Source organism: Chanos chanos, chromosome 1, assembly GCF_902362185.1.
Source record: "Chanos chanos chromosome 1, fChaCha1.1, whole genome shotgun sequence".
NCBI classification, from domain to species: domain Eukaryota; kingdom Metazoa; phylum Chordata; class Actinopteri; order Gonorynchiformes; family Chanidae; genus Chanos; species Chanos chanos.
Window position 1 is genome coordinate 45,619,352 of NC_044495.1, and position 26,228 is coordinate 45,645,579.

The 26,228-nt window shown below is 41.8% G+C and overlaps 2 protein-coding genes across 4 annotated transcripts; one reads left to right on the forward strand and one right to left on the reverse strand.

Moving 5' to 3' along the window:
• Positions 1-117: 117 nt before the first annotated feature.
• Positions 118-16,356, reverse strand: rufy3 (RUN and FYVE domain containing 3). Of its 3 annotated transcripts, XM_030770127.1 has the most exons (18): positions 16,179-16,356; positions 11,082-11,255; positions 10,701-10,818; positions 10,494-10,595; positions 9,488-9,611; positions 9,168-9,232; positions 8,987-9,052; positions 8,818-8,887; positions 8,143-8,235; positions 7,683-7,766; positions 7,016-7,183; positions 5,158-5,255; positions 3,266-3,385; positions 2,687-2,813; positions 2,480-2,556; positions 2,182-2,206; positions 1,228-1,305; positions 118-943 (listed from the first exon to the last, which is right to left on the reverse strand). In XM_030770127.1, the coding sequence occupies exons 1-18, from the start codon at positions 16,354-16,356 to the stop codon at positions 800-802; spliced, it is 1,911 nt and encodes a 636-aa protein (XP_030625987.1). In that variant the 3' UTR covers positions 118-799. The 3 variants fall into 3 exon arrangements, with proteins under 3 accessions (XP_030625987.1, XP_030625995.1, XP_030626003.1); XM_030770135.1 differs by lacking the exons at positions 118-943; positions 1,228-1,305; positions 2,182-2,206; ... (1 more) ...; positions 2,687-2,813; positions 3,266-3,385 and adding exons at positions 4,607-4,679; positions 13,488-13,547; XM_030770143.1 differs by lacking the exons at positions 118-943; positions 1,228-1,305; positions 2,182-2,206; ... (1 more) ...; positions 2,687-2,813; positions 3,266-3,385 and adding an exon at positions 4,607-4,679.
• A 6,178-nt stretch (positions 16,357-22,534) lies between these two features.
• Positions 22,535-26,085, forward strand: isca1 (iron-sulfur cluster assembly 1). The gene is made up of 4 exons (XM_030783008.1): positions 22,535-22,630; positions 24,009-24,062; positions 24,160-24,265; positions 24,800-26,085. The coding sequence occupies exons 1-4, from the start codon at positions 22,550-22,552 to the stop codon at positions 24,946-24,948; spliced, it is 390 nt and encodes a 129-aa protein (XP_030638868.1). The 5' UTR covers positions 22,535-22,549; the 3' UTR covers positions 24,949-26,085.
• Positions 26,086-26,228: the final 143 nt, after the last annotated feature.

A 26,228-nucleotide genomic window follows, 5' to 3' on the forward strand; every position in this document is an offset into this window, starting at 1 on the left:
CTCACAATATAGACACTGAATGCTGCAATAATTAAAAAAAAGCTTCAATATAAAGAAATCTAATTAAAATCAAATCAAAGTGATAAAATGTGTAAATAAATATATAATTCTCTTGCTTTCAGTTCTATTTATGTGATAACTCTGGTTCAGGATTCAGATAAGGCAAACTGTAGGGTGATCAGTCACACCAATTTAACACCGTTTTCTAACCATGAAAACACTGTTTTTCTATTTAGAAAAAATGAATAAAAACCCTTTTCATAACTGAGGCAAAATCAAGCTTGTGATAGAAAGCATGTGTTATTGTAGTAACAGTGACTGGGAAAGATAAGTCAACTCTGCAGGAAACTAAATACACACTTCATGCAGAGTTTAGAGAGCAAAGACATCCAAACATCCACTCAGTGGACAGCTTCATAGAACCATCTTCTAATTCTGATTTCAATGCACAGATGAACACATCTATGTTTCACAAAAAAAAGCAGTTAAAAGCTTCCCTTCTGATTAGAATCTAAAAACATACAGAAAATCCAGTCTGTTTAGACGCACTGAGGGTGTTTCAGCGTGTTTTAAAGTGATTCCACTCCCTGTCTGAGAAGATCGAGGACAGTGGGTGTAAAAGACCTCAGTGGCCTGGTTTGTGTGATACGGCGTGTTAAGTGTAGAGTCCAGTGTTTGTAAAGCTGAACAATGCTCAGGTCCGTTATTTGCTGGTCCATTCAGTCATAGGTGCCTGCGCAGACCAGCCGGGCCTGAGCGGAGAGCTGCTGTGTGAGTCTGGGGAGAGAGAGCGCCCCCCTCAGGATGGGCTGGAGGCATACTGCTGCAGTAACTGGGAGTAACAGGCATCACAGACGTGCTCAGGGTTAATGGAGGAGGGCAGTGGAAGCTCATTGGCCACACAGCTGTCACAGAAGGTCCCCTGGCAATTCTTACACTGCTTCTGAAAGGAGAAAGTCAGGAGAGATCTCTAGTGTAATACATTTACAATGCTCACGTTAGGTGAAATCTCCTCTGATTTACTGAACCTTTGCATCACTGCACCAGAGTATCTCTCAATGTTAGTGTATCTCAAATGACAGAGGAAATACAGCAGGAGTAGATATAAAACTGCCCATGAAAGATACTGACAGGGTTAGCCTTGGCCAAAGTGGCCAAATCATGGTGCACTGATTGTTATGAAGTGAATTCCTGTTTGATAAGAAGACATCCGTATGTCCATTATACCTTTATCCTGGTCAGAGAGTCCTCATGTTCACACATGGGACAGAGAGAAGGCTGAATGTCCTCAAAAAGGGAGTGGTCCTGTAAACACACACCACATCGGCTCAAACACACACTACATCATCTCACACACATGCCATATCATCTCACACATACACACTACATCAGCTCACACACACACACACACACACTACATCATCTCACACCACATCAGCTCTCACACACACACACACACACACACACACACTACATCATCTCAAACATACACCGTCTCACACACACACACACACCATCTCTCACACACACAGCATCTCACACTACATCATCTCACAAACACACAGTACATCAGCTCACACACACACACACACACATACACCATCTCACACACACAGCATTTCACACTACATCATCTCACAAACACACACACACACACACACACACACACACCATCTCACACACACAGCATCTCACACTACATCATCTCACACACACACACACACACACACACACACACCATCTCACACATACACTATCTCACACACACTCACCATGACTGTCACACCACATCACATGTCTGTGCATTAACCATGTGCACAAGTTTGTTTTGATACTGACATACAGTAACTAGGCCCAGTCTAAAACTACACAGAGCTGTGAGTGAGCTATAGTCAAACCGCTTGGCTGAAAACACTTGGCTGAATATGTGACAAAACATTGGCCAAGTACATAACTTTTACATATTAAGATGAGGCCAAACTAGTCTACTTTTGAAGAGATGCTATTGTGTGATGGCTCCTCTTTTTGTTAAGTGGAAGTGCCAAATACAAAACAGAAACCTTTTGTCAGAGTTATGGGTCAGTTTGGTTCAATCATGTGCTTACAGAACTGTTCACTGAAACGGAGCCGGGCTCTTACTCAGACAATGAAAGAAATAAGGTGAGAATAGACAGTACGCACCTGTTCTTCCTCATGTGACAGCGACCTAAACAACAGGAGAATCAGTCGGTCACTCAGTCAGTCAGTGTCTTACAGGCTTTATCTATGTCTGATGTGTGTGTATATACACGTGTCTGATGTGTGTGTATTTACATGTGTCTGATGTGTGTGTATTTACACGAGCCTGATGTATGTGTATTTACAGGTGCCTGATGTGTGTGTATTTACACGTGCCTGATGTGTGTGTATTTACATGTGCCTGATGTGTGTGTATTTACACGTGTCTGATTCTGAATGGAAATTCTGGGTCCAGACTTACAGACTGGAGCTCATACTGCCTTTATCCCCCTGCACACCACATAGTGAGTCACTCTCATTTCTCACAGACTCCAACTCCTGCATCAAAATCAGACAGAGAAAAGAAGGACAGTGGGGTTAGAAGGGGGGGTTAAGGGTTGAGCGGTGCCCACAGTCCAATGTGTCTGTGTCTCCATTATCAGCACTAATACAGACAGGCCTGTAGCACCTTCTTCATGTCCTCCACATGCTGTGTCACATCTGTCTGTGCTAGAGGGCTCTTCCCCAACACTGTCTCTGAGTGGGGAACTCCCCTACGCTCCCTCTCCTTCCTCAGCTCCTGCTCCAGCACGGACCTAACACACACACACATACACACACACACACCAACACAAACCCATACACAAACACACACACACACACGCTGTTCAGATGAATGGGCCCTGTGACGGAAAACCACTAGAACAAAGAGGAACCTGCCGGGTTACTGTGGATACCCTGAGCCCCTAACACACAGATATCTCTGAGATCATACATCAGCACATCAGCATGAACATGCCCTTATAGACTTAACACTTTTCATTCTGCCTTCTCTTATTGTCTCATTCAGAGACCTGTCACTGGCATGAATCTTTACTGCCCATTACTACCAAATCAAACTGTGGTATCATTCAAAATGACAGGGCTGAAGTTAAACTGTAAGTTGAACAGTAAAAGTATGAATATTCAAAATTGTATGAATGATGACTGCTGCAATAAACACACAGTAAGCTCAGTCTTGACTTGATGACTGAATATGCATGAGTACCTTTGTTTTCTCAGTAGCTCCACCTCCTCCTGCAGACTGCCAATCTTGTCTCCAAATTCCTGCTTAAAGAGACGGTTGGCCTCCTTGGCTTCATCCCTCTCCCGCTCGGCCTGTCTGGATCTAGAGTGGAGCCAGGTGAACTTAATGTCGTACAAAATCAAATGGAAATGAACGGACAGGGAAGAAAAGATTCGACACAAAGAAGGATGTAGAACGAAAGAGAGAACAGGAGAGTGAAACGGCCAAATTCCAGAAGCTGCGGGAGGGGAAAAAATAGGACAGAGGCCACCTGTTTTGATCTTACAGATTTTATTTCTATTGTTGGGCTACAGTTTACATGTATGTTAAGTTCCCTTACACTCACTCTTTCACTCTGCTTCATTTTCCAAACAGCAAAACCCACCAGGGAAACTTGTGAGATGACTGTGTGTTGAGCCAGATTTGTTTGGATATCCTATTCCCACATTTTAAATTCAATTTCAGATTTTACATGTGTGTCTGCTTCCCCACTTTCTACCAGATAAGAGGAAGATTTAAAATGACTCAGGCGCATGACTTTGTACCAGCATGGAACCTCCAGCCAAACCCTCAATGCTTCTCCAATTTGTCTTAATTTTCAATCACATGCAGTTTGGGGACTCCATACAGCAAACTGCATCTATTCAGGTCCACTGCACACAGGGAATGGAAAGATACTGCATTAAGGTTTTAGACATTAACATTTTGGTCAAAAGATCCTTCGTGAAACTTGGACTGCAGGAGGATGTGATTTACTGATCAGATGTGACTATGAGAATGACTGTCCTGATATGACTGAGTTCTGAGATAAAGACAAAAGGCTGGAGTTCTCAAAAAGCTACGGTCAAAAGAATCTTCAGGAATGTTTTTTGTACAGTATTTTGTAAGTGAGTCTTAGATACAGCAGAAAGACACACAGAATGAATGGGGTTTTCTCCCACTGCCGACAGACATGTTTTCAATCCAAATCTTTTAACTCAACAATAGGACAGACCTGTGCACTGTCCGTGAACATACAGGTTCTGCATCAGCTTTTCCTGCAGTTAAGCAAAGAGCCCAAATTTCCAGCAGTAGAGAAAACCACACAGACTGACTACAGTAACTGGGTTTACATCAGACTGGGGGAAGCAAATGCCAGAGAAGGTAGAGAACGGGCTGATCTCAGTCCCTTAGAGAGGGGGACTGCAACTGATCTCTCAAATTCCAGAAAATAACCAAAAATAATTACACTTGTCATCTCTATACATAATGCAAAGAGTTTGGAAATGAAATTTAAGAATTAGGTTTTTTGGATTTATGATTCTTGGTTTTCAAACTGGGCTTCTAATGTGGTTTGTTGAGTAGCTTGGCTGCGCTGGAATTCAAAGTTCGGGCTTGTTTGACCATGTCTTTCTCACTGTTTCATAAATGGAAAACAAAAGAAAGAAATGGAAAAAATGGAGAGGGAGAGACAGGCGAGAGAATGCAGGGCAGAAGGAGAGAAGAGATGTTACAGAAGCAGGAAAACAGCACGAGGACAACAGTTTTTAAAAACAGGAAGTAGAGGCAGTCCAGAGTCAGTCTGTTCACACTGTCAGATCTGATGTATGATCCGGACTGTTCACACTGTCAGATCTGATGTATGATCTGGACTGTGATATTATCACTGAGATTTTCATATGTGATAAAACCTGCAGATTACCAGGTTCAAAGCATGTGTTCTACAGCCACAACCAAAAACCCACTGAATGTATTGTTTGTGCATTTGTTTCCCTCTTGGTCTTTTGTTACATTTTATGGTTGCTGAAAGGTAGCTTAAGTAAGAATTTGCAGGCCTTAACAGAGAACATGTTTATTCGGTGTCTCAGTCCAAGGAGTGTACGGTGAAGCATTACCTGTTCTCCAGCTGTTTAATGGTGTTAGCCATCTGGTTTGTCTTCTCCTCCAAGCGACCTATGATTTCAGTCTTTTGTCTGGCACTGGCCTCTGAGCTCTGGGTGACAGACACAACACACAGCCAACAGCATAAATATTCAGGCTCGGCATTCAGCAGTGTGAATATTCAGGCTCAGCATTCAGCAGGCTCAGTTAGCACTGCAGCATGTGGACTGGACATGTGTGACACTGTGATTGACTGTGCAGTCCCTGAGGCTTGTCATCGTGGTGAAACAGACACGTTATGTGTACTGTTTTGTTAACTTGCATTTGAATAAGACATATGGGAGAGTAAGCATTGAGTACTGCTCTGCTGTGATAGGTAAGTTGTGTGCTGTGTTGTGTTATGTTGCACTGCACTGTTCTTTTGTGTCATGCCATTGTGATACGTGTTGTGTTGTGTTGTGTGGTGTGGTGTGGTGTGAGTTGTGCTGTGCCTTGCTGCAGTGTTGTAGTCAAGACCACCTAAACCGAGTCCAAGTCATGACCAAGGCCAGAGTGTATCGAGACTGAGATAAGACCAAGACTTTGAGGGTTTGAGACCAAGTCAAGACCAAGACCAAGACCAAAGCAGGACGAGACCGTCAAGACCAGGACCAGACTAGTGCTACTCCCACACTGCATGATGCACTTACATTAAAATGTGGAACATGCAAACCATAGGCACTTCTCAAACTGATCTTAAAGAACCACATTCCCATTAAAACACCCACATACAAACAAGCACTAAGAGCTGAAATAAACTTAACCATCTTTATACAACACTCCTTTTCCATGTTTTACCATCCAGCTAACACAATACAATTTTTTGTGCAAGCGCTTTAACATGTTTTCTGATTTCACAAATTTCTAACGACTTTCATGACTGTATATACATGTTTATTTCATCAATACAAGGGTGTTACTGACATATAAGTTGAAATGAAATATCAGCATCCCTCGGTTGGTCACTAAGACCAGGCCTGACCTTTGAAAATTGACCCCAAAAAGCACTTTTTGACATATAATCTGTTTTCACAAATTTCTGAGAAGTTTCACAACTGTATTTTTATGTTTATTTCATTAATACTAGGGTATTATTGACATATAAGATGAAAGGAAAAATCCTTTGGTTGGTCACTAGGACTAGGCCTGACCCTCAAGGTTGACCCCAAAAACTGTTTTTTCATTTTAGATATATATTCCAATTTCACAATTTTTTGAGAAATTTCACAATCATACTTTTATGGTCATTTCATCAATACTAGTAAGTTATTGAAATCTAAGTTGAAATAGAATGTCTAGATGCCTGGTTGGTCACTAGAACTAGGTCCAACCTTTGAACAGAGAGGTCAAAATGTGTTTTCAAAAGTTATTGTTATTATTCAGAGGGGCAATCATGAGTAATCCCTTGCTATTGTTTAAAGAGAAACTGAACATAAAATATAAATATTCAAAATTTGTTGACCACGCCTGGCCTTATACTTCACCGATATTCTACTTACAGCACACAAATTACTCTTTAGCATGCATGAACTTTCGACTTTTATTTTGAAATGCCATCTCCAATCTCGAGTACTACAACACTACCGTACCGTGTCATGTCGAATGTGTTGAGTACTGTTGTGCTGAGGTGAGCAGTGTTGAGTACTGTTGTGCTGAGGTGAGCAGTGTTGAGTACTGTTGTGCTTAGGTGAGCAGTGTTGAGTAATGTTGTGCTGAGGTGAGCAGTGCTGAGTACTGTTGTGCTTAGGTGAGCAGTGTTGAGTCCTGCTGTGTTGAGCTGAGCTGTGTTGAGTACTATTGTGCTGAGCTGAGCTGTGTTGACCGCTGTTGTACCTGTGACTTGTGAGAGAGCTCAGTGTTGAGTGTGCGCAGTTCCTCTAGCTGCTGTCTCAGCTCCACCAGTGCATCATGTTTCTCACAGATGTCTTTCTCCAGCATCTTCATAGACAGCTCCATCTCCTGCTTCATCCCAATCTGCACCTCCAGCTCCTTCTCCACGTCCTGTTCACATACAAACAGACACACACACACACACACACAAACACAAACGCAAACACACGCACAAACACACGTACAAACACACGCACAAACACACGCACAAACACACAAACACACACACACACACACACACACACACACACACAAGGATGCAATAAAGAGGCACACACTGAAATGAATACATTGCACAGTACTGTTTCATTTACACCTATAGAACAACTGTGAGCGTGTGAGTGAGCGAGTGCGAGTGCATGTGCGCGTGTGTGTGTGTATGAGTGTGCATGCCCATGTGTTGTGGTCTGTGTGTATGTGTATGTGTATGAGTGTGTGCATGCCCATGAGTCATGGTCTGTGTGTGTGTGCGTGCACGTCTATGTCTGTGTATGTATGAGTGTGTATATGTGTGTGTGTGTGTATGTGTGTGTTTGTGCATGTGTGTGGGTGTGTGTATGTATGAGTATGTGTGTGCTTAAGGGAGACAGACAGAGATGATCTGACTGACCAGTCTAAGCTGTGTTTCCTCTTTGAGTTGTTTGCGTGTCTCTCCTAAAACATGTCCGTCAGCTGCTCCGTCTGCTCTTGAAGCCTTTAAACACAGACAATATCACACACTACAACAGCAGTTTCCCCACATTTACTCAATGGCCACTCCTCACACCTCAGGTTCTCTTACTTTACTGTCTCTGTGAGCAAATGCGTGTGTTTCACAGTTCCTGGGGAACACTACACAAACATGTCATGACCAAAAATGTAAGTGCTCAGAGTTTTATATCATACAGCACCTTTTTATTTTACAAAAACCATATAATCTTGGTAATATATGTCTTATTTTTGTTGCATTTTTTAAATCTATTCTTGAAATGCTACAGGACTCAAGCACAACATGTGTATGTGATATAAAGCTAAGGAGAAAAGTGGCTACAGGGAGAAGGAGAATCCTGAGGGGAGACAGAGGAGCTCACCTTACGACTGGACTCCACAAGAAAAGAGCTCTCCTCCTTTACCCTCTCCAGATCCTCCTGTAGAGTTATGATCCTGTTATTGGCCACGGCCAGCTGAGGGGGGAGAGTGTGACAGAGTCACCCACCAAAAGCATCCTCACACATTTACCACAGCTGTAAAGCATTGTCACCATGGCGAAGCTCAAGTGACAGACATACTGGCCAATTAGAGACAAGTTGTATTGTGCTATGTGGTTACTGTAACAGCTAAAGTTTTGTTGTGACTTGCTGCATGCCCTACCATGTGATGTCAAATGTTCTGGAGCTAGACTGTCTGTACATTTCTGAAAACCTCACTAAACGTGAAATTTAAATCTTAACTGTAGCATCCTCTATTCATCCACGCTTAAATCACTCACATGAGATGTCATGAGTTCTCAAAGATAACTACAGCACAGATCTGCAGTCTGCACTGGGGAAACTAGCCTTAACATCAGTCTAAACAGTAAGAATACACAGTAAACTGCTACAATATAACCAAGAGAAGGGTAAATTCACATTCAAATGACTGGTCATTCTGTGCTGTGCAGTACACAGTCATCCAGCACTGAGGTGACACTACAGTATGTCAGTGACGTCATGTCATCAGGTCACGACACACGCCTCTGCTTGACCTCTGTGACTGTCAGAACCAACCTCCTCTGTTAGTTTAGTGTTAGACTTCTCCAGCACATCAACCTTGGCCTGGAGGTTATTCACTGAAGCACTGTAAGGGACAGGAACCGGAGTCAAAACACCTCACTATGACAGTGATCTAAATGTAGTGAGTCCTCTATGCGTCCCAGCCAGTCTGATCTCACCACACCTTAAATGTCTGTTCAGTTCCTCCACATAATTCTTCTGGTCAAGAATCGCTGTGATCTGTCCATCCCTGTGAAACACAGAGAATGTTCATATTTATTAAAATGAAAAATCACAGCTCTCAGTCAGTATAGCTTTATTTCACATGCACTGGTACAGACAGGACTGAGAAAAGCCTCACTCACCCCTCTGTGCTCTTGCTGCTGTGTCCACCATCCTTCAAATACATGGAGAAATCGATCACACCCACCTAAAAATACAGTCCAAATACGTCCTCAGTATACACCATAACAACAGTGCATTGGCCAGAAGGACTATATTTATAGTTAGTTATATTTAATTCCTCTCCATCTGCACTATTTAGAAATCCAGCTACATTAAGTTGGCAGGGTCCTCTAAACCAATGACAGTGTAAGCTTCAAACCAATTAACTGGCCAGTTTTTTGTTTTTGTTTTTTTTTTAAACACAGGATAGGGGAATGTTTATGGTAATGGTAGTATTTACCTGTGAGTCTAAGTCCTCTCCCTTCATACACAGGTTTGCATCAATTACATTTAGTCCCACCAGCAGGCCAGCGATCACTGCTCCTTCTTCCTCCATCATAAGAGCGTTGGGCTCGTAGAACTCGCTGTGAAACACACCAAAACAGTCCTCATAAAACTCACTAACACCAACACAGTCCTCATAAAACTCACTGACACCAACACAGTCCTCATAAAACTCACTAACACCCACACAGTCCTCATAAAACTCACTGACATACACAGTCCTCATAAAACTCACTGCCACCAACACAGTCCTCACAAAACTCTCTGACACCAACACAGTCCTCACAAAACTCACTAACACCCACACAGTCCTCATAAAACTCACTGAGAAACACACCAACACAGTCCTCATAAAACTCACTGAGAAACACACCAACACAGTCCTCATAAAACTCACTGACATGAACACAGCCCTCATAAAACTCACTGACATGAACACAGTCCTCATAAAACTCACTGACATGAACACAGTCCTCATAAAACTCACTGACACATACACAGTCCTCATAAAACTCACTGCCACCAACACAGTCCTCACAAAACTCACTGACACCAAAACAGTCCTCACAAAACTCACTAACACCCACACAGTCCTCATAAAACTCACTGACACCAACACAGTCCTCATAAAACTCACTGAGAAACACACCAACACAGTCCTCATAAAACTCACTGACATGAACACAGCCCTCATAAAACTCACTGACATGAACACAGCCCTCATAAAACTCACTGACATGAACACAGTCCTCATAAAACTCACTGACACTGATCAGATGACTCCAAAGTTTTTCCATTTCTTTTCTACTCCTGCCTTTCTTCAGTTGGTATTTTTGTTTTGTTCCTTATTTTAGTCTTGTTGTTTTAAAACATCATATATGGGAGATGCCTTTGTGTAAGCCTGCCCAATCCTTTACTGAATTAATCTTTTCTTCCAGCACTGGGCATGTGTGGTTACCCACCTTAACAAGTCTTTTCTATTGATGATGGTCTTCATGTAGTCAGACAGTTTCTTCTGCATCAGTGCCAGTCTCAACCAAGCTCTTCCTCTGCCCAATGGGGTTCTGCACCACACAAACAAACAAACAAACAAACAATCAATCCATTTTTACACCATTTTCTTTTTACACCAAAAAGAGGGCGTGAGGAGGAGGAGGATGTAGCTTTACTTAAGGCCAGGCAAGTCTTTGACACTGGCTGTGATTTCCCCGGCCTCTGGACTTAGTTTCTCCACCAGCTCCAGTGGCCCCCAGAAAGACTTATTCTGCCCCAGGAATGTCTTCTTAGCTTTAAGAAAAATAAAGCACAAAACGATTATATAAAGATAATTATCCACCAGCACTTTAGTCAACTTAATTCAAATAAATGTTTTGTGTATACTACAATGAACGTAAATCAGTTGTTACTTTGTGGTATTTGTGAGTTTTTGCATTGCTTGAATTTTTACAGGAAGAAGCGTAAATCACTTCAGAGTACATCCTGGCACTATATTAAACACTGTAATCAGATTCAGTCAAACTACAGCCCAAATGCAGCACAGCTGTGTTTACTTTTCAGCCCGTGTTTCAGGCAATGCTCCATCACCACAAAGAACTGCTGCAGCGGAGCGTAGTCCGAGTCCAGCGTGCGGCCCAAATTCAGCGCCGACTCGATCAGGCCCTTTATACTCAGCTTCGCCATGTTCATCAGGTTCAGACGCTCAATGGCAATGGGATCCTTAGGATCTGCAAAGGACACACACACACACACAAACACAAAACAATCACACACACAGACACACAAAGACAAAGACATACACAATCACACAAACACACAAGAAAGGTCAACATTAGTGTTGGCATGGCAACAGAACCTAGACAGACTGCAGAAGAGGTCACCCTTCATTGGATCTTTGTTTGGCAAGATGATGTTGTCAGCATAGATCAACGCTGTCGACATGGCAACAGACTTCAGCCATCAGAAAATCGCCCCCTCTGGTTTTCAGAGTCTGTACTGACAGTGTATGCGTGTATTGGCATGGCAACCGCACCTTAACAGTCACATTCCACACATACTTCAATCTGACCCGAGCTCTACAGTGTCCTGCCATGTCTGTGTGGTGTGACGAGCTTACAGACAAAGAGAGGGAGTGAAGTAATGAGATAAGATGCACGGATGCTGGGTTTATTTATCTGACTTAAGGAGAGATTTCTAATGTAATGAAACAGTGACAACAATAATGCAACAGTGAAACTTCATCTTTGACAGTGAGTAACATATCTGATGAGTGTTACTACATTAGGACAAAGATCTCATACTCTGTGAGTTTATTTCCAGAATACCAAAAACCAGCTTCTTTAATATGTCAGTCTGCACATACAGGCCTATGGACCTAGACAGAGTCTTACAGTAGAGCAGCACTATGGTAGACCTCACCCTCACCCACTCAACATGCTGCACGCACACACGCACACACACACACACGCGCACACACACACACACGCACACACGCACGCACGCACACACGCACGCACGCACGCACACACGCACGCACGCACACACGCACGCACACACGCACGCACGCACTCGGTCCATTCACAGCTCCTCTCACAGTCTGGCCTGGTACCCTCACCTTTACTGACAAACATCAATATCCCAATATAACTCTGACGTTTCCACCTCTCACTCAAGTGTCAGTGCAAAAACAGAACATCTATACAATATATTATACAACACATCTTACAGCCACTGACAACCACATTCATCACAGCTCACATTATATGAGACAGAGAGAGAGAGAGAGAGGGGAAAGGGAGAAAAAAGAGATACAGGGAAAGAGAGGAGGGAGGGAAACAGAGTAAAGAGAACACAGCATAAAGTGTGTACAAATTAAGTAGTTGTACCTTTTCTCTGCAAAGGAAATCCTTCAGAAAAAGCTTCCTAAACAAACTAAAAAAAAAAATCACATACAAAAACAAAAAAATGAAAGCGACGGAGATGTGTTCTAATCCACACAGCTTTATCGTTATGCACAGCAGACATGCCTCAGCAAATCTCTCTGGCCTGTGTGTGTGCACAGACGGAGATGATTTCTTCCAAACAGCAAAAGGAGTGAATACAAAAAACAATGACAACGACAAATTCCATGCCAAGAAGACATGCTGGTTTACAGTATGAATTAATACATTTATTTTCATATCTGACAGACTGGTGAAAACACCAAAAACACACTGGCCTGTCACCTGACAAGAACAAAGAGCCTTCTGGTTAAACCCACATCCAAACACCAGACATTTATTTATATGCAGGCGTGTATTAATGATCACTGATTTGTTAACTGCTTGTTAGCTATACATATTTAAATCATACAGTAACACTCTCTAGTCATTCTGGGTTCTAGACAGATATGAAGATATCTGTGCACAACAGTGTAAACTAAACCAACCGACTCAGCATCAGTACAGCAGGACACACCCAACTGTCTGACAAACTGCAGGGCTGTGGGGACATCATGACAGGGGCATTTCTGTGGGCAGACGTGACATGTATGAAATGCCAAATACACCATGCAGGCACCTGAGAGGAATCAGGAAGAAATGGACAGGAGGGGGAAAAGAGAGCTAAGGGAAAAACAGAACCTGTGAAAAAGATGAAAAGAGACAGAAAGAACAGAAGGACAGGCAGATATAAACCTCTTTTTTAACAGCAGCAGCTGAGAGAGTGGGAGATCCAAACAGGCAGACAGAGAGTGAGGGAGGAGTAAAAATGATTGCTAGATGCTTGGAAGGAAAAGCTGGTGAAGCAGCAGAGAGTGAGCAAAACAGAGAGAGAGAGAGAGAGAGAGAGAGAGAGAGAGAGGTGGATGGCAGCTCTGTGTGTATGGTGGTATGGAGCTGCTCTCTGACAGCAGCCAGGCTACAGAGATGGCCCCTGGACGGAGATGAGAGGGGCCAGTGGAGAGACGCTTCCATACGCACCTTTAAACTCATCAAGCATTTGCATTTGTTCCACCAATTCTGTGAAATCCTCCCATGAGTCTTTGCAAAGGGCGATAAAAAAGAAACAAAAAAAGAAAAGGATTGTGTCATGCACACCATGAGTGTGAATAAAATCAAGCCTAATGAAACAGGAGGTCTTCTTCACAGACTAACACTTAACTCTAGTCTCTAAGGTTACAGCTATAAGGCTACTGTGCGAATCCATACAAAAATAACAACCACTCAATACACCAGTGAGGAGCTAACATCTGTATCTTACCACAGAGATATGATAAACACTATGTCAGTGTACATTATCTCCACGGAAACCTACCACCAGTGAAATTACACTTTCTCTCTTATAAGACTTCCTTCTGAGGTAATTTATTAAATACACAAATAAATGAATATATAACTATACACTATAACTATATTTACGATCATTTATTTTTTTCTACAAACACATACTCATGCTTCCTCCATAGCCTATATAATTGGACAGACTGTTCCAGTCTTGTATTACTTTTGAGTTTTTTTTTAAACCCAGGAAACATTCTGGACTGTTCTTACATGGTCAGTTGAGAGAACGCAGTCAGGGAACAAATTATTTCTTCAGTAATGATTAGAATCTTCCGCCTGTCATGTCTCACCTCAGTAGTGGTTTCCACTGTATGATTGAATAGTCCATGGAGATGACTGAGAGAGGCAAAGGCCAGCAACACAAGAACAACAGGAATCCTCACTTAGCGAGACTGGGAATGACCATAACATGACTAAACCCTATGCCGAGGACACGCCTTCAGCTCTATACTGAGCCAGGAATCACAGTTAGACAGATGCCCACCGCCACATGGTCAGGTTTCATCAGTCTGCGTGTATCTGAGGGCTGAACATAAATGCCAAGTGCCTTTCACACTCAGGCTCACATATGAAATCAGACGTTTTATTCATTTTTTATAATGTTAATTTGGATGAACACATGGGAACACTGATACAAAACGATATTTACTGCCTATGCAGGCACACTGTATTTGTCCTATCTTGCCTGTGTGTATTATGTGACTATGGATAACCCAGTTTAAAAAGTTATGAGAGCAATACTTTGAATCATCACCATTTAAAACAGCAAATAAAAGCATCAGCACAGGCAATGCAGAAAAAATCTCTCAACACAACAAAATTAATGAAAAAAACAAACAAACAAGAAAACAAAAAAACAGTTAACTACAGCATATTTCTTCCTGACGATGAGGCGAAAAAGCACTCAGCCTTAACATATTAACGTTACAGATTAGCCAACAGGCTCGGTTTCCTGCCCTCTCTCACTAACATTAATACAGATCACATGACCCACTGTGGCAAAGGGCCTGAGGTGAAGCCCAGGGGTTCATGGTTTCCTGCTCCAGTGGCAGATGCTGAACAGGATCTAATCACCGCGGTGACAATTCTCCAGCCCCCCCGCTACTCCCAAACACCCTCATTACAGCCCCAGGCCTCTCCCAGCCTGCTCTCCTGGTTTTCTACACTCACGTGACATTAAAGAACCTGCAATGAAACCTCATTACATTTCCCTGAGCATTTCACTTCCACATATGGCTCCGAAAGTTTTACTGATCACCTCAAGGAAATAAGCTTATGCTTATGTTTTACACAACATCTTCTAATCCTCATCTCTATCCCAAACAGCATGTGCTGATTATTAAATCACTGACAAAAACAGGAGTTAGCCTAACAAGATCAAAGACTGCAAACAGTAAAGCTTTTTTCAGTCTTTGATTTAAGATTTTAAATTGAGGGTAAACAGTTCATATAATACAAACATAAGGCTCTTGTTTCTCCAGACTAATGCAAGATGTCTGTGAGGCTTTCCACAGTCAGGAACAAGGACAAGACTGACTTTAAACATAATGACTGATAATTCTTACTACACATAAGAGCATACGTTATGTACTGCTTAAAAGCAGTAAATGCTGTCTTTTAACAAAGAGTGGAAGTACACAAAGACGGGCCATTAGGAAGGACTTTTGCCATTTGGATAAACAAAAATTTAAAAAAAAACCTTGTCTTGTATCTATGTTTGTCTAAGAATTCCAGGGCGCAATACGAAGGAGTAAATTGACGCTCAGTCTTTAGCGATGTATGCTCATGAGGTATTAGGAATCCGACTGATGCACTGATTGTAAGTCGCTTTGGCTAAAAGCGTCTGCTAAATGCTAAATTGTAAATTGTAAAAATGTACAAAATGTGACACAGACTACCAAGGACTTAAAAAGATTAAAAAAAAAAAGATATCACAAGAATGGGCTGAATGTTACTAACATATGAGAAGAGATAAAGGTAAGAGAGACCTGAGTGAACACACAAACCCATTCTCACTGACTCAAGTGTGTGGACTGACAGAGAGAGAGCGGTGAAATGTTACCTTTCTGTATTCTGTCTGCTCTCACATAATGACAAGAGCCAAAAGCAAGGCTGAGCCAAGACTTCGGAGGACTACACAGGAGCACAGTGAAGACTACACTTCCATACTGGCACGGCGACAGATGCCGCTAATGGTGGAGAGCTGGCTCAGCACCACCCAGTAGAGCGAGGCCTGCTGATGGTGGAGCCACCACGCCACCCACCCTCCCGCCCGCTCGTCGGTCTGTCTGCCTGTCTGTCTGTCTGTCTGCCTGCCTGTCTGCTACGTACCTTCGTGTGCCGGCTCAGGGTCGGGCGTGAGAGAGATGTCGTTGAGCTCTCGAAGACACAGCCATTCTCCATCCACTGACACGCGGAAGTTGCAGAGGTAAATGGTCTCGCGGGCAGCCTGTGTGATTTTGTCGGTGGTGGGGGTGGGGACATCGCTTTGGGGTGTCAGGTCAGACATGATGACTCAGCTTATACCAAAACAACAGAACCGGCGAAGGAGGCCCACAGCAATGAGCCACAGACAAGACCCAGAAAGGGAGAAAAAAGACACTCCACTCACTCAGGCTTTAAATTAACACTAGTCCAACACCACCACAGAGGGAAAAAAAGACAAAGAAAAGCAGAGAGAGGCAGGGCAGAGTGGATCAGGCGAGCTGCAGCCCACACTGAATGAGGGATGCTATTCTTTTTCTCTGTGCCTGCTAGCTCCCCCTCCTCCTAATCTTTCCTGGTGAGCGAGCGAGCGAGCGAGTGAATGAGGAGAAAATCCGGCGTGAGAGGAGAGGCAGTCCCGCCCTGGTCTAGCTCTGTAGGGCTGGAGGAGCTGAGATGCTGCGGAGTGGGAGAGATGGAGCTGGAATCAGAGCCGTCCTTTCCTCAGCACTGCCCCCACTCACACAGCTCTGGATTGGTTGGGCTCACTCTGCTCTGGGGTGGGTGTCGACCAAGATGGCTGCCTCACAGAGCAGGGCTGTGGAACCACTGTCATGTGACCAGATGGTGTAAGCATAAAGAAACAGGGAGGAAAAAAAATTCCCCAGATACCCACTTAATGCAGAGAGAGGAGAGAACTCTCACTCCGACAGATGGTCTGATTCAGGACAACTAATCAAACCCTGACATCAGGGGTTTCTCAGAGAAAATGTCTGCGTGGATGTGCTCAATGACCACAACCTTACAAATGTAAAGAGATAAAACACCAGGCCTCATGTCATTGATATTAGCTGAACATTTAGCTGACAATAAGAAACCAGCACATTCATCTACCAGTGCCTGAGGAGTATAATAATAAAAACTGATAATAAAAACGTGAAATATTACTTACGCACACAATGTTGCCTGTTTAACACTGAACATAATCAGACTGAATACAGTCAGAAAAAAAAGTGAAAGAAAGAAGGAAGGATTCTCCACTCATTATACTCAGGAGAAGGTTGAAGGTGCACATTACAACTCAACGATTCTACTGTGCCGATGAATTTAAGAAATAATAATAGAAGTGACATTTCCAAAAAAAATCCTTATTCAGTTTTAAGACACCCTATTAAAGAGGGCAGAATTTGTCCTTCAATCGGCCCTTTTTCTGTTCCATAAACAGAAGGTGGGACCTGGTGGAAAGAGGTTGGCACAGAAGCCGTGTGTGTGTGTGTGTGTGTGTTAAACAGACAGCCTATACAGAAGGAGACAGAGATGACACGAAAACAGAGAAAAGACTGAGTGATGTGAGGTGCCTCTGACTGCCCGCATCCTGTTCTTTCCTCCAGCACACACAAATGTCTCCTTCAGCTTTTAACCAAAGTGCATATGTATTTAGTAAGTAATTACCAAATTAACATCTAATATAAAATTACCAGATTGGTTGATACATATTTCCAGACAGTAAAACATTATTCTTATTCTGGTTTATTTTGGTAATGTCATGCCTGACAAAGGTCAAATGACAGTTTGGTCTCTCATGAGTGAGAGAGAGTATGTGATTACAGTTATGTTTAGTTTTTGTTTTTTTAAGTCAGAGGATGTGTGACATGAATAAGGTCTCAGATTGAAACATGTTTACTTAAACAGTAAACACAAGGGCGAGTTCTGATGATATGTCCTCAGTGACCATCAGCCGAGTGCCAGAGACAGGTGTTTCAAACATCCCTAATCTGAAAGGAACTACTGAAATACTGTCCTGTGTCAGTTCTAATAACAAAACACACTTTCAGTACTCAAACAAACTAACATGTCCTGTGATATCTAACCAATCCATCGGCAGATAGATATTACTGCAAATAGTCCACTATCATTCCAGTGGACATTATCCGGAGTCTTTCCATAGACTCATTGTCCAGTTAATTAGGTACAGGTGCATAGTGCCGGCCCAGACCCCACTGCATGTTAAGATCAGCCCAAATTCTCTGGCCCAGAGATCTCATGGGATGTCAGAATACATCAGTCCATCTTAACAATGGGATTATTGGCCCGTGTTACATTCATGCTGTGGACAACATGATTCATCTCGTCCCAGACAAGCTCTAGTGTGTTGAGGTCTGAGAGACTATAAAGACCGCTGAATAAAGTGAACTCTGTGTCATGCTGCTCTGAGATAACACACGCTATGACAATGACACATCATCCTGCTGGAGTAAACCATGTGATAAAAGGTATACTGATGCAATGCAGGAATCCATGTTGTCATCAGCAATGTTCAGGTATACTGTGACGTTCAAACACTGTTAAATCAGCATCAAAGGACCAATCATGTGCCAAGAAACCTTTTCCACACCATTACACCACCACCATCAACACTCGCATGGGCCAGCAGGACCGCTCAGGATAGACGTGGTTTTCAGCCCCTGACCTGTGAAGTGTTTCTGACTGATGCAGCAGCTGATTCCTCTGATAGAAAACCTTGAAGTCAACATAGTATAAATATCTACCTATGAAGTAAAACCACTGAATGTAATATTATAGCCATTGAAATGTAAGAAAAATTAGCTATTTTCAAGAAATTATTAAATGCTGAAGGAGTAATTAACATCTTTAATTTTTTTATATATCTGCAATGAATATTAACACTTTCCCATAAAAAAGTTTCAAGGAAATTAAAATAATCCTTCTGGGGACAATATACAGTCAAATATCACATAAAGCGGGTTTTTCAGCTCTGAAGCCATATTTAGTAAGATCTGTGGCACTCAGTTTTCTACGCAGGACCAAATAACTTCTGGATGTGATAGAACTATATTAATACAACACGAAATCAAAATTTGGTGCAAGAAAGTAAAAACTAGCGGAGGTATTAATTTTTGAAAATTAAAGATTCTTCATTTGGGTAGTTTATTTTTATTACTTTGATTACTGACATTCAGCAACAACTATTTACATTAATTTATGTTGTAAATTATCCTTAGGGTTTCATGGATGTTTAGTTCAAATTTCAACCCAATCCAGTGAAAAATAAGTAATTGTGAGATTTATAATACACATAGAAAGAATAGCAAAAATGATTCATTTTAGCTCCGAGGGCCAAATGTCAAAAATTCCTAACTAAAAAAGTATTTGGAGTTGAGCTATAGGTTTTTGCAAGGTCCCATGAATTTAACAAAACTTCATACATGATTTTTTTTCTAGAAAATCCATGACATGAACTTGGAAAAGTTCTGAATTCTGGGTGAGCTGGCATGGAATGACCCGTCTGTCTGCTTTTTACGCTACCTTGTGACTTACTGTCTTCAGGAATGATCCATTTTTATGAGCAAGGCACTGTACCTAATAAATTGGCCAATAGGCAGTATATTTACAAAATCCCTAAATTAATCATTGCTTCTAAAATCCAGGTTTTCAAGCTGTTGCAAATCATTGTTTTAACCCAGAACTAAAATCTCAGAATAAACTTGTCAAATGGACTATCAAGGCCCATTGGGCTTATCAGTGCAGGACCACAGAAAAAGAGTGTTCTCTGCTGGGATCCCAGGAGTGAAATTAGGCTGTAATGTTCAACCTGATAACGGTTCAGCGGGTCACAGACAGTGCCACTGACCGAAAGCAAACAGAGAGCAATCTATCACAGACAGGCTGGCCTTGCGCCATGAAGCCCCACATGCAGTAAACAAAATTCTATAATGATGAATTCTACAGGAAAACGTCATCAGAGTGAAGGACGCTGACTAGTTGAAGATTAAAATTCATTGCGATTTTTATAAGAGGAGGCCATCTCAATCAAATACATTACCGATTTTTCTAAATGACTACATCAAAAGCCTCGACTATTATCATGCAGGTCAAAACAAATGTGTAAACAGCGCCCAAAATGGCAAATGAATGTAAAGCAGAATGAGAATTAAAACCACAAGTGAAAAGCGTGTCTGATCTCATTTATTTAGGTTAAGACACTACGGCAGACCTCCTGTTTGTGTAAGGAATGTTGTTTCGTGTTCACGTAACTCCCCAAATTCTCTATGTTTCAGCCACCGTCAGGGAAATTCTCTCGCATTAAACCAGACACGGTTCGATGGCTGATTTAATGCATATCAAACGTATCCAGATGCCAACTTCCTTATGAGCGGCGACAGAATGAATCAGGGTGACTCACTGTCGTACGGTTTAGCCTGGGACGCTGCAAAAGTGAAGACTAAAATATTTCAATCCCTATCTTTGTCCCGAAATTAAAGAATAACGGTAAACCACACAAAAAAGAGAAATACAATATAAGCAGAGATACGTAACTTACAGCTTTAATGCTATATTTGATATATCGACTTTTGCAAGGTTGTTTACATTCTCTGTCCCAGTTGCATTTGACGTTTAACAATGCAAAGAAGCTGCGTTTCTTCTGCAAGAAAGTTTGGTAACTGACACAGACCATAACTTCATGACAAATATAGCGTTCAAAATAAACTCACTTTTTGGCTTCTTGGTTTTCTCGATTTTAAATTCATATCGCACTGGAGCAGGAAGAGGTGACCCTGTCTTTGCGAACTGGATGTTGGAAGAAGTTATGGCTTCTTTAAAATATATGACTGAGGTTGGAGAAAATGTTTCCTCTGGACTGCTGGCGACATGTCCGTTGTCTTCAAAATATGGCCTTCCATATTCCCCCGACGTCGCCAGAGTTTCTGAAACTTGGGTACTGTGTTCTACCGATGTTTCTGCCTGCTGATCCGCCATCTTCATTTCAAATGCATGTGACTTCTCTTACGTCCCAATAGCACGTCAACAAAATTATTTTAATGGATGTTCGGATACTTTTGCCTCTCCTCCTCTAGCCTCTAGCCGCCGGGCCCATCGCTACGTTTCTACTGAGCTGAGGAAAACAGCACTGTGGGTCGTAAATAACTGTTCAATAATATACTAAATACGTTAGTGAAACAAACATTAAACTATTGGCTTTTACAACCACTACGGCGCTGCTTACGCGCGCTCATTTAAAGACACAGTGCACGTTTGTTTACAACAACTTCTATGCTTGAGGTTAAGGGGGAACAACAGACGTAGAATTGCATACACTGCCAAAAAAAAACAGCTGAGTTACCTATACCTATCACTCTATTTTCAGAAAGCAGATGAATGCATGTTTTGTACAAACATTAAAAAGTGAACAGGTGTAATTGCCGTTTTCTTTTGCGAAGTTATGGCAAGTGGGCATTTTCATGACTGGTTTAGATCCAATGATCCCTTTCAAGGGTAAGATAAATGTCAAGAAATGCAGTCAGTCTGACTGACGATTGGTTTGCCAATGAAGTGCTTCCAGCCTCAGGTGTCTGGGGTCTGTCAGTACAACAGTGATGTGAGGAATGCCATCCATTTTCAAAGCTCTTCTAAAAGAGTATTCTGCCTCCAAACAAAATCTTAAGCTATTCTTTCCGGAAGCATTCAACACAGATGTTTATCACCAAACGTTCATTGAAACTTGCTCGACCCGTAAGATAAGGCTAACTGTTTGGACAAAAAACTGTTAATATCTTTGGTTGAAGAAATAATGTACTTTTACTGATGTCTGAGGAAAAGAAGTCCTCTGTTGAACTGAGGTTGAACTGGGTCTGAGCTTAGCTTCCTAAGACATGGTTTGTGGTAGAGAGTCACCTCTAGTCTTGTTCTCTTGTCACAAATTTAAAAATAAAACAAAAATAAGGACTTTCTGTTTCAGTAATAATGACTTTGGATGAATTCAACAAGAGCATTTTGTATCATCAGTTTTACAATATCTCAGAATTTAAAGAAATTAATAATTAAATGTCAATATTTAGTGAACATAAATTCAAAACCAAATGAGATGTATTTCATATGTGCTGCAAAATTCTGAAAAAGTAAAAAAAAAAAAAAAAAGTTTTTCTGACTCTCAGTATAACTTTATTCCAAGAATGCAAAACAAATGTCATATCGCACTGTACCTGTATGTTATTTGTTTCAATATTTTGACATAGGTAAATATCTTATAATGAACAAATTTGGTAACTTAAGGTGACCTTACGTGCGTTCGGCGTTGTGTAAGGGTTACATTGTTACGTTTAAGAACTTATTGATGATTGGCCATAGTGTCTATCCATCAAATAAATAGCCCGTTGTGTCTCGTTTTGAAGACAGTGGGCGGTTCACAGCGCCGCTCGTTCGATTATGTTTATGTATCTAACCCACGACTAGAGAGGTCTAGAAAAGGCGATAGCAACATGTCTGCCTCTATGGTCAGAGCCACGGTCAGAGCGGTCAGTAGACGAAAAATATTACCGACCAGAGCAGCGTTAACTTTGGTGAGTATGTGTTTGTATCCTGAGCTAGATTTGTTGATAAATTTACCCAGTCACTCAGTAAAACGGTAACGTGATGGCATGGTACGTAGCTAGCAGGCTTCTTAGCTAGATAGCCTTAGCCGGCTAGTTAGCTTTAGCCACCTAATCTTCAAGCAACCGTCATATGTCGTTAAAAAGAATATTATGACAGGTAGAGATGTCTAAATGTAGCGAATCTGGAAGAAACATATGTTGTATATATTAGTTACATTGTTTTGGTGTCTTTGCAGAATAAATATACCCAAACCTCCAATTAGCAAATCATTTGATGTTTGTCAGTTTAAAAAGCTTGCAGTTCCACAGTTCGCTTGTTAAATGGTTAGTCAGCAGAATTGTGAACAAAAATCGTTGGTGTCCTGCCATCTATTTAAGTTCTCCTATGGATATGATTGCTTTGCTGCAGTTTATTTAAAGAGACGTCAAACGAAGTAACTGCATCGTTAACTGCCTGTGTAATAGTTGCAACTTTTACATGGTCAGCATGTTGCCAAGGTTTTTCTTGTTCACCATACAGTGAGATTGTTCCGTAACAGTCTCGTTTTGATATCGCAAGTAATGCTGCTAGCTTCGCATGTTTATTTTGGGGCGGGGGTGCAATTTGGGTCTTGTTTATGCCCGATGGGCGTTCACACAAGTTCTGGGCTGTCGGTACGGGGAACGTACTCCAAAGAATAATTAGATAAGGGGAACAGATGGCGGTCAGAGGATTACAACTCGTTTCCAGCCTCTGAGTTCCCATGATAAACTTTAGGCTGTAAAACCCCATTGGTCTTATAGTATAGGAAACCTCAGTGCCCTGTCTTGGTTAAGCGACATAACATAGAATGAGGCATTAGACTGGTCTGTGGAGGTCAGTGTGCTGCTCTAACAGTAGATCTGAACATAGTTATATTTGGTTTTTTGGAACTCACTCTAAGTCTGGTAAAAATGGAGATTATGGACAGGAACAATTCCTAGTACACAGTGAGAGAGAGAGAGCAGTCCATAGCTGCTTTTAAAAAGAGAAGAATGATGTTTAATTTAAAAATAACAAGATGTAGCCACCGGGTGTTCCACTTCTTCCTGAGTTTGTGAAACAAACTGTCCCCAGATTTACAGATTATGGAGATGAGGACAGATTACAGATTAGAGAGGTTCAAGTGGCTGCATCCAAAATTGTACAGTTGAATTGAATCTAACTCCTTTATTCGGGTAGTTTTATCTGTACCTGTACTGTGTCATAGCCTCTACTCCAGTCACACTATGACAGATACAAGATGTTAACTGTATATGTATAAATGAAGATTGTTTGGCATAGTGAAGAATGGTAATCCTATAGACCCCTGTGTTCGTCCCCCAGACTCCGTCAGCTGTGAGTAAAATCAGACAGCTCCTACAGGACAAGCCTGAATACGTGAGTGTCCTTCTTTACTGATCTTTTTCACTATCAGTCAATATGAGGTCTGTCTGGGTGGAAGTGTTCACTAATGGTACATTGGTTTAATGATCAGATTGGTCTGAAAGTGGGCGTTCGGACCAGAGGTTGCAATGGGCTGACCTACACCCTGGACTACACTAAAGAGAGGGACAAATCTGATGAGGAGGTGCTTCAGGACGGTGAGCAGTGCTGACACTCATGCGATGACAGTTACAAATTCATGTGTACTTTTAAAGCAACATTACTCCACTGCTCACCAGAGCAGTTCCCAGTCTTCAGACACTGATGTAGCTGGGCAGAGGCATGTGAGAAATTGTGCAGTGTTGTCACTTTAGGGACAGCTGAATGAGATTGTTTACAGTCACAGAATAGTGGCCATAACAGTTATGCTTATCCTTGCAGTGTTGGCCCAGTTTTACAGTGTTTTTAGAAAGTTTCATGAGTTTCCCTATACCTTTGATATTTTTTAGTACCCCAGACAGTTTTGAAGTCCATAGCTACAATGTTGAATTTGTTTTGAAGGTATTCATATCATGCTAACGTTAGTTTTTACTGACCCATTTATACCAATGATGTAATATAATATAGTGACACACTGACGTATACCATTCTGGGATGCTTATATTCAGTGTTTCATCATGACGGTGTCATTGCGTAAGGTTCGGCGTTGTTTATGTACTCTAAACTAAAGGACTATGTTCTGGGCTGTGCAGGTGTGAGAGTGTTCATTGAGAAGAAAGCCCAGCTGACCCTGCTGGGCACCGAGATGGACTTTGTGGAGACAAAGCTTTCTAGTGAGTTTGTGTTCAACAATCCCAACATTAAGGGAACGTGTGGCTGCGGGGAGAGTTTCAACATCTGACCCGTCGGCCTGTGTCCTCACCCCCCCCGTAGTGCCCTCTCCTCCCCCTGCTGAGTAGCTCCTGAGGGGCACGGCTTGTGCCACACTCAGACCCTCCACGGACGTCTGAGAATAAAAGACAGACTGAGGACTGAGAGAGATGAGTGTTTCAGTGGAGCGTTTTGGACCGAACCTCACCCTCCTGTGCTGCAGCACCAGACCCCCCCACCAAAACATGCTCATATCCACACATCTCTGTATTACCACACCTATGATCTCTGACCTCTAGGCTGAAAACAAATCGTAGCCAGTATGCTTTTTGGTCTCATGGTTTTTATGTGTGGTGCATATTACATAACATTGTATTGATGTACACTCCCAAGAAAACTACTTCCACTGTATGTTTACCTAAAACCAAACGATACTAATGCAGTTTGGGCACCTACAGGAGTGTTAAAGATGCTTATGATACACTCAGGCCTTTGATAGTCTCATATCCAGAGACATAAAGATGCTACTCTGATCCGTATGATTCACTAACTTAATATGTATCATCATTCTGCCAATTTCTAATGCACATACATGATGGATTATGCAGTTTGTCTGTGACAGACGCTGATGTCGAGGGAGTTTGGAGGTGATCCAATGCGAAGGGTTAAGATCGTTGGCTCTTCAGAGCCGTGTTTGATTAGATTTTTTTTCATTTTGCCATCCTGCTCTGCACTCAGTTATCCTAGATCATCCTGTATCAGTTTGTCATGGCTACAGTCGGACAACATTAGCAACAGTCACAGAAAGCCCCACAGATTTACAATGGTTAGATGCCGAAAAGGGAGACATTAGTATTATGTCATATGTAGAACAAGATTGGATGAAAACATTTTAGACTAATCTGATTGGTTGAGGTTATTGTTGATGTGGTCATGGGCCTGGGATTTATCTTACGTTTTTTACAAAAGCCTTTGACTTCCTGAAGTCATAGGAAGAGGAACAGGAAGTCCAATATCAGAAGTTCTGTTTCATTTCTCTTCTTTATTTGACCTCATGCAGCACAGGAAGTGATGTTTATTTTGTAGGATATTAAAAGCTTATGAGTGTCTTTGAAACTGCTTGCACATTGTAAACTGTTGTAAAATGTTTGTGGTTGTTAAATCTGAATATATTATGTACATACAAAGAATGTAAAGCCCTTAAACTGTCACTCAACGCACAAATAAACTATTGACTTAGATAGTAACTGAGTCCCTCTTATCAGAACTCCACTGAGTCGGAAGATCAGAGATAAAGGAACACGGCATGAA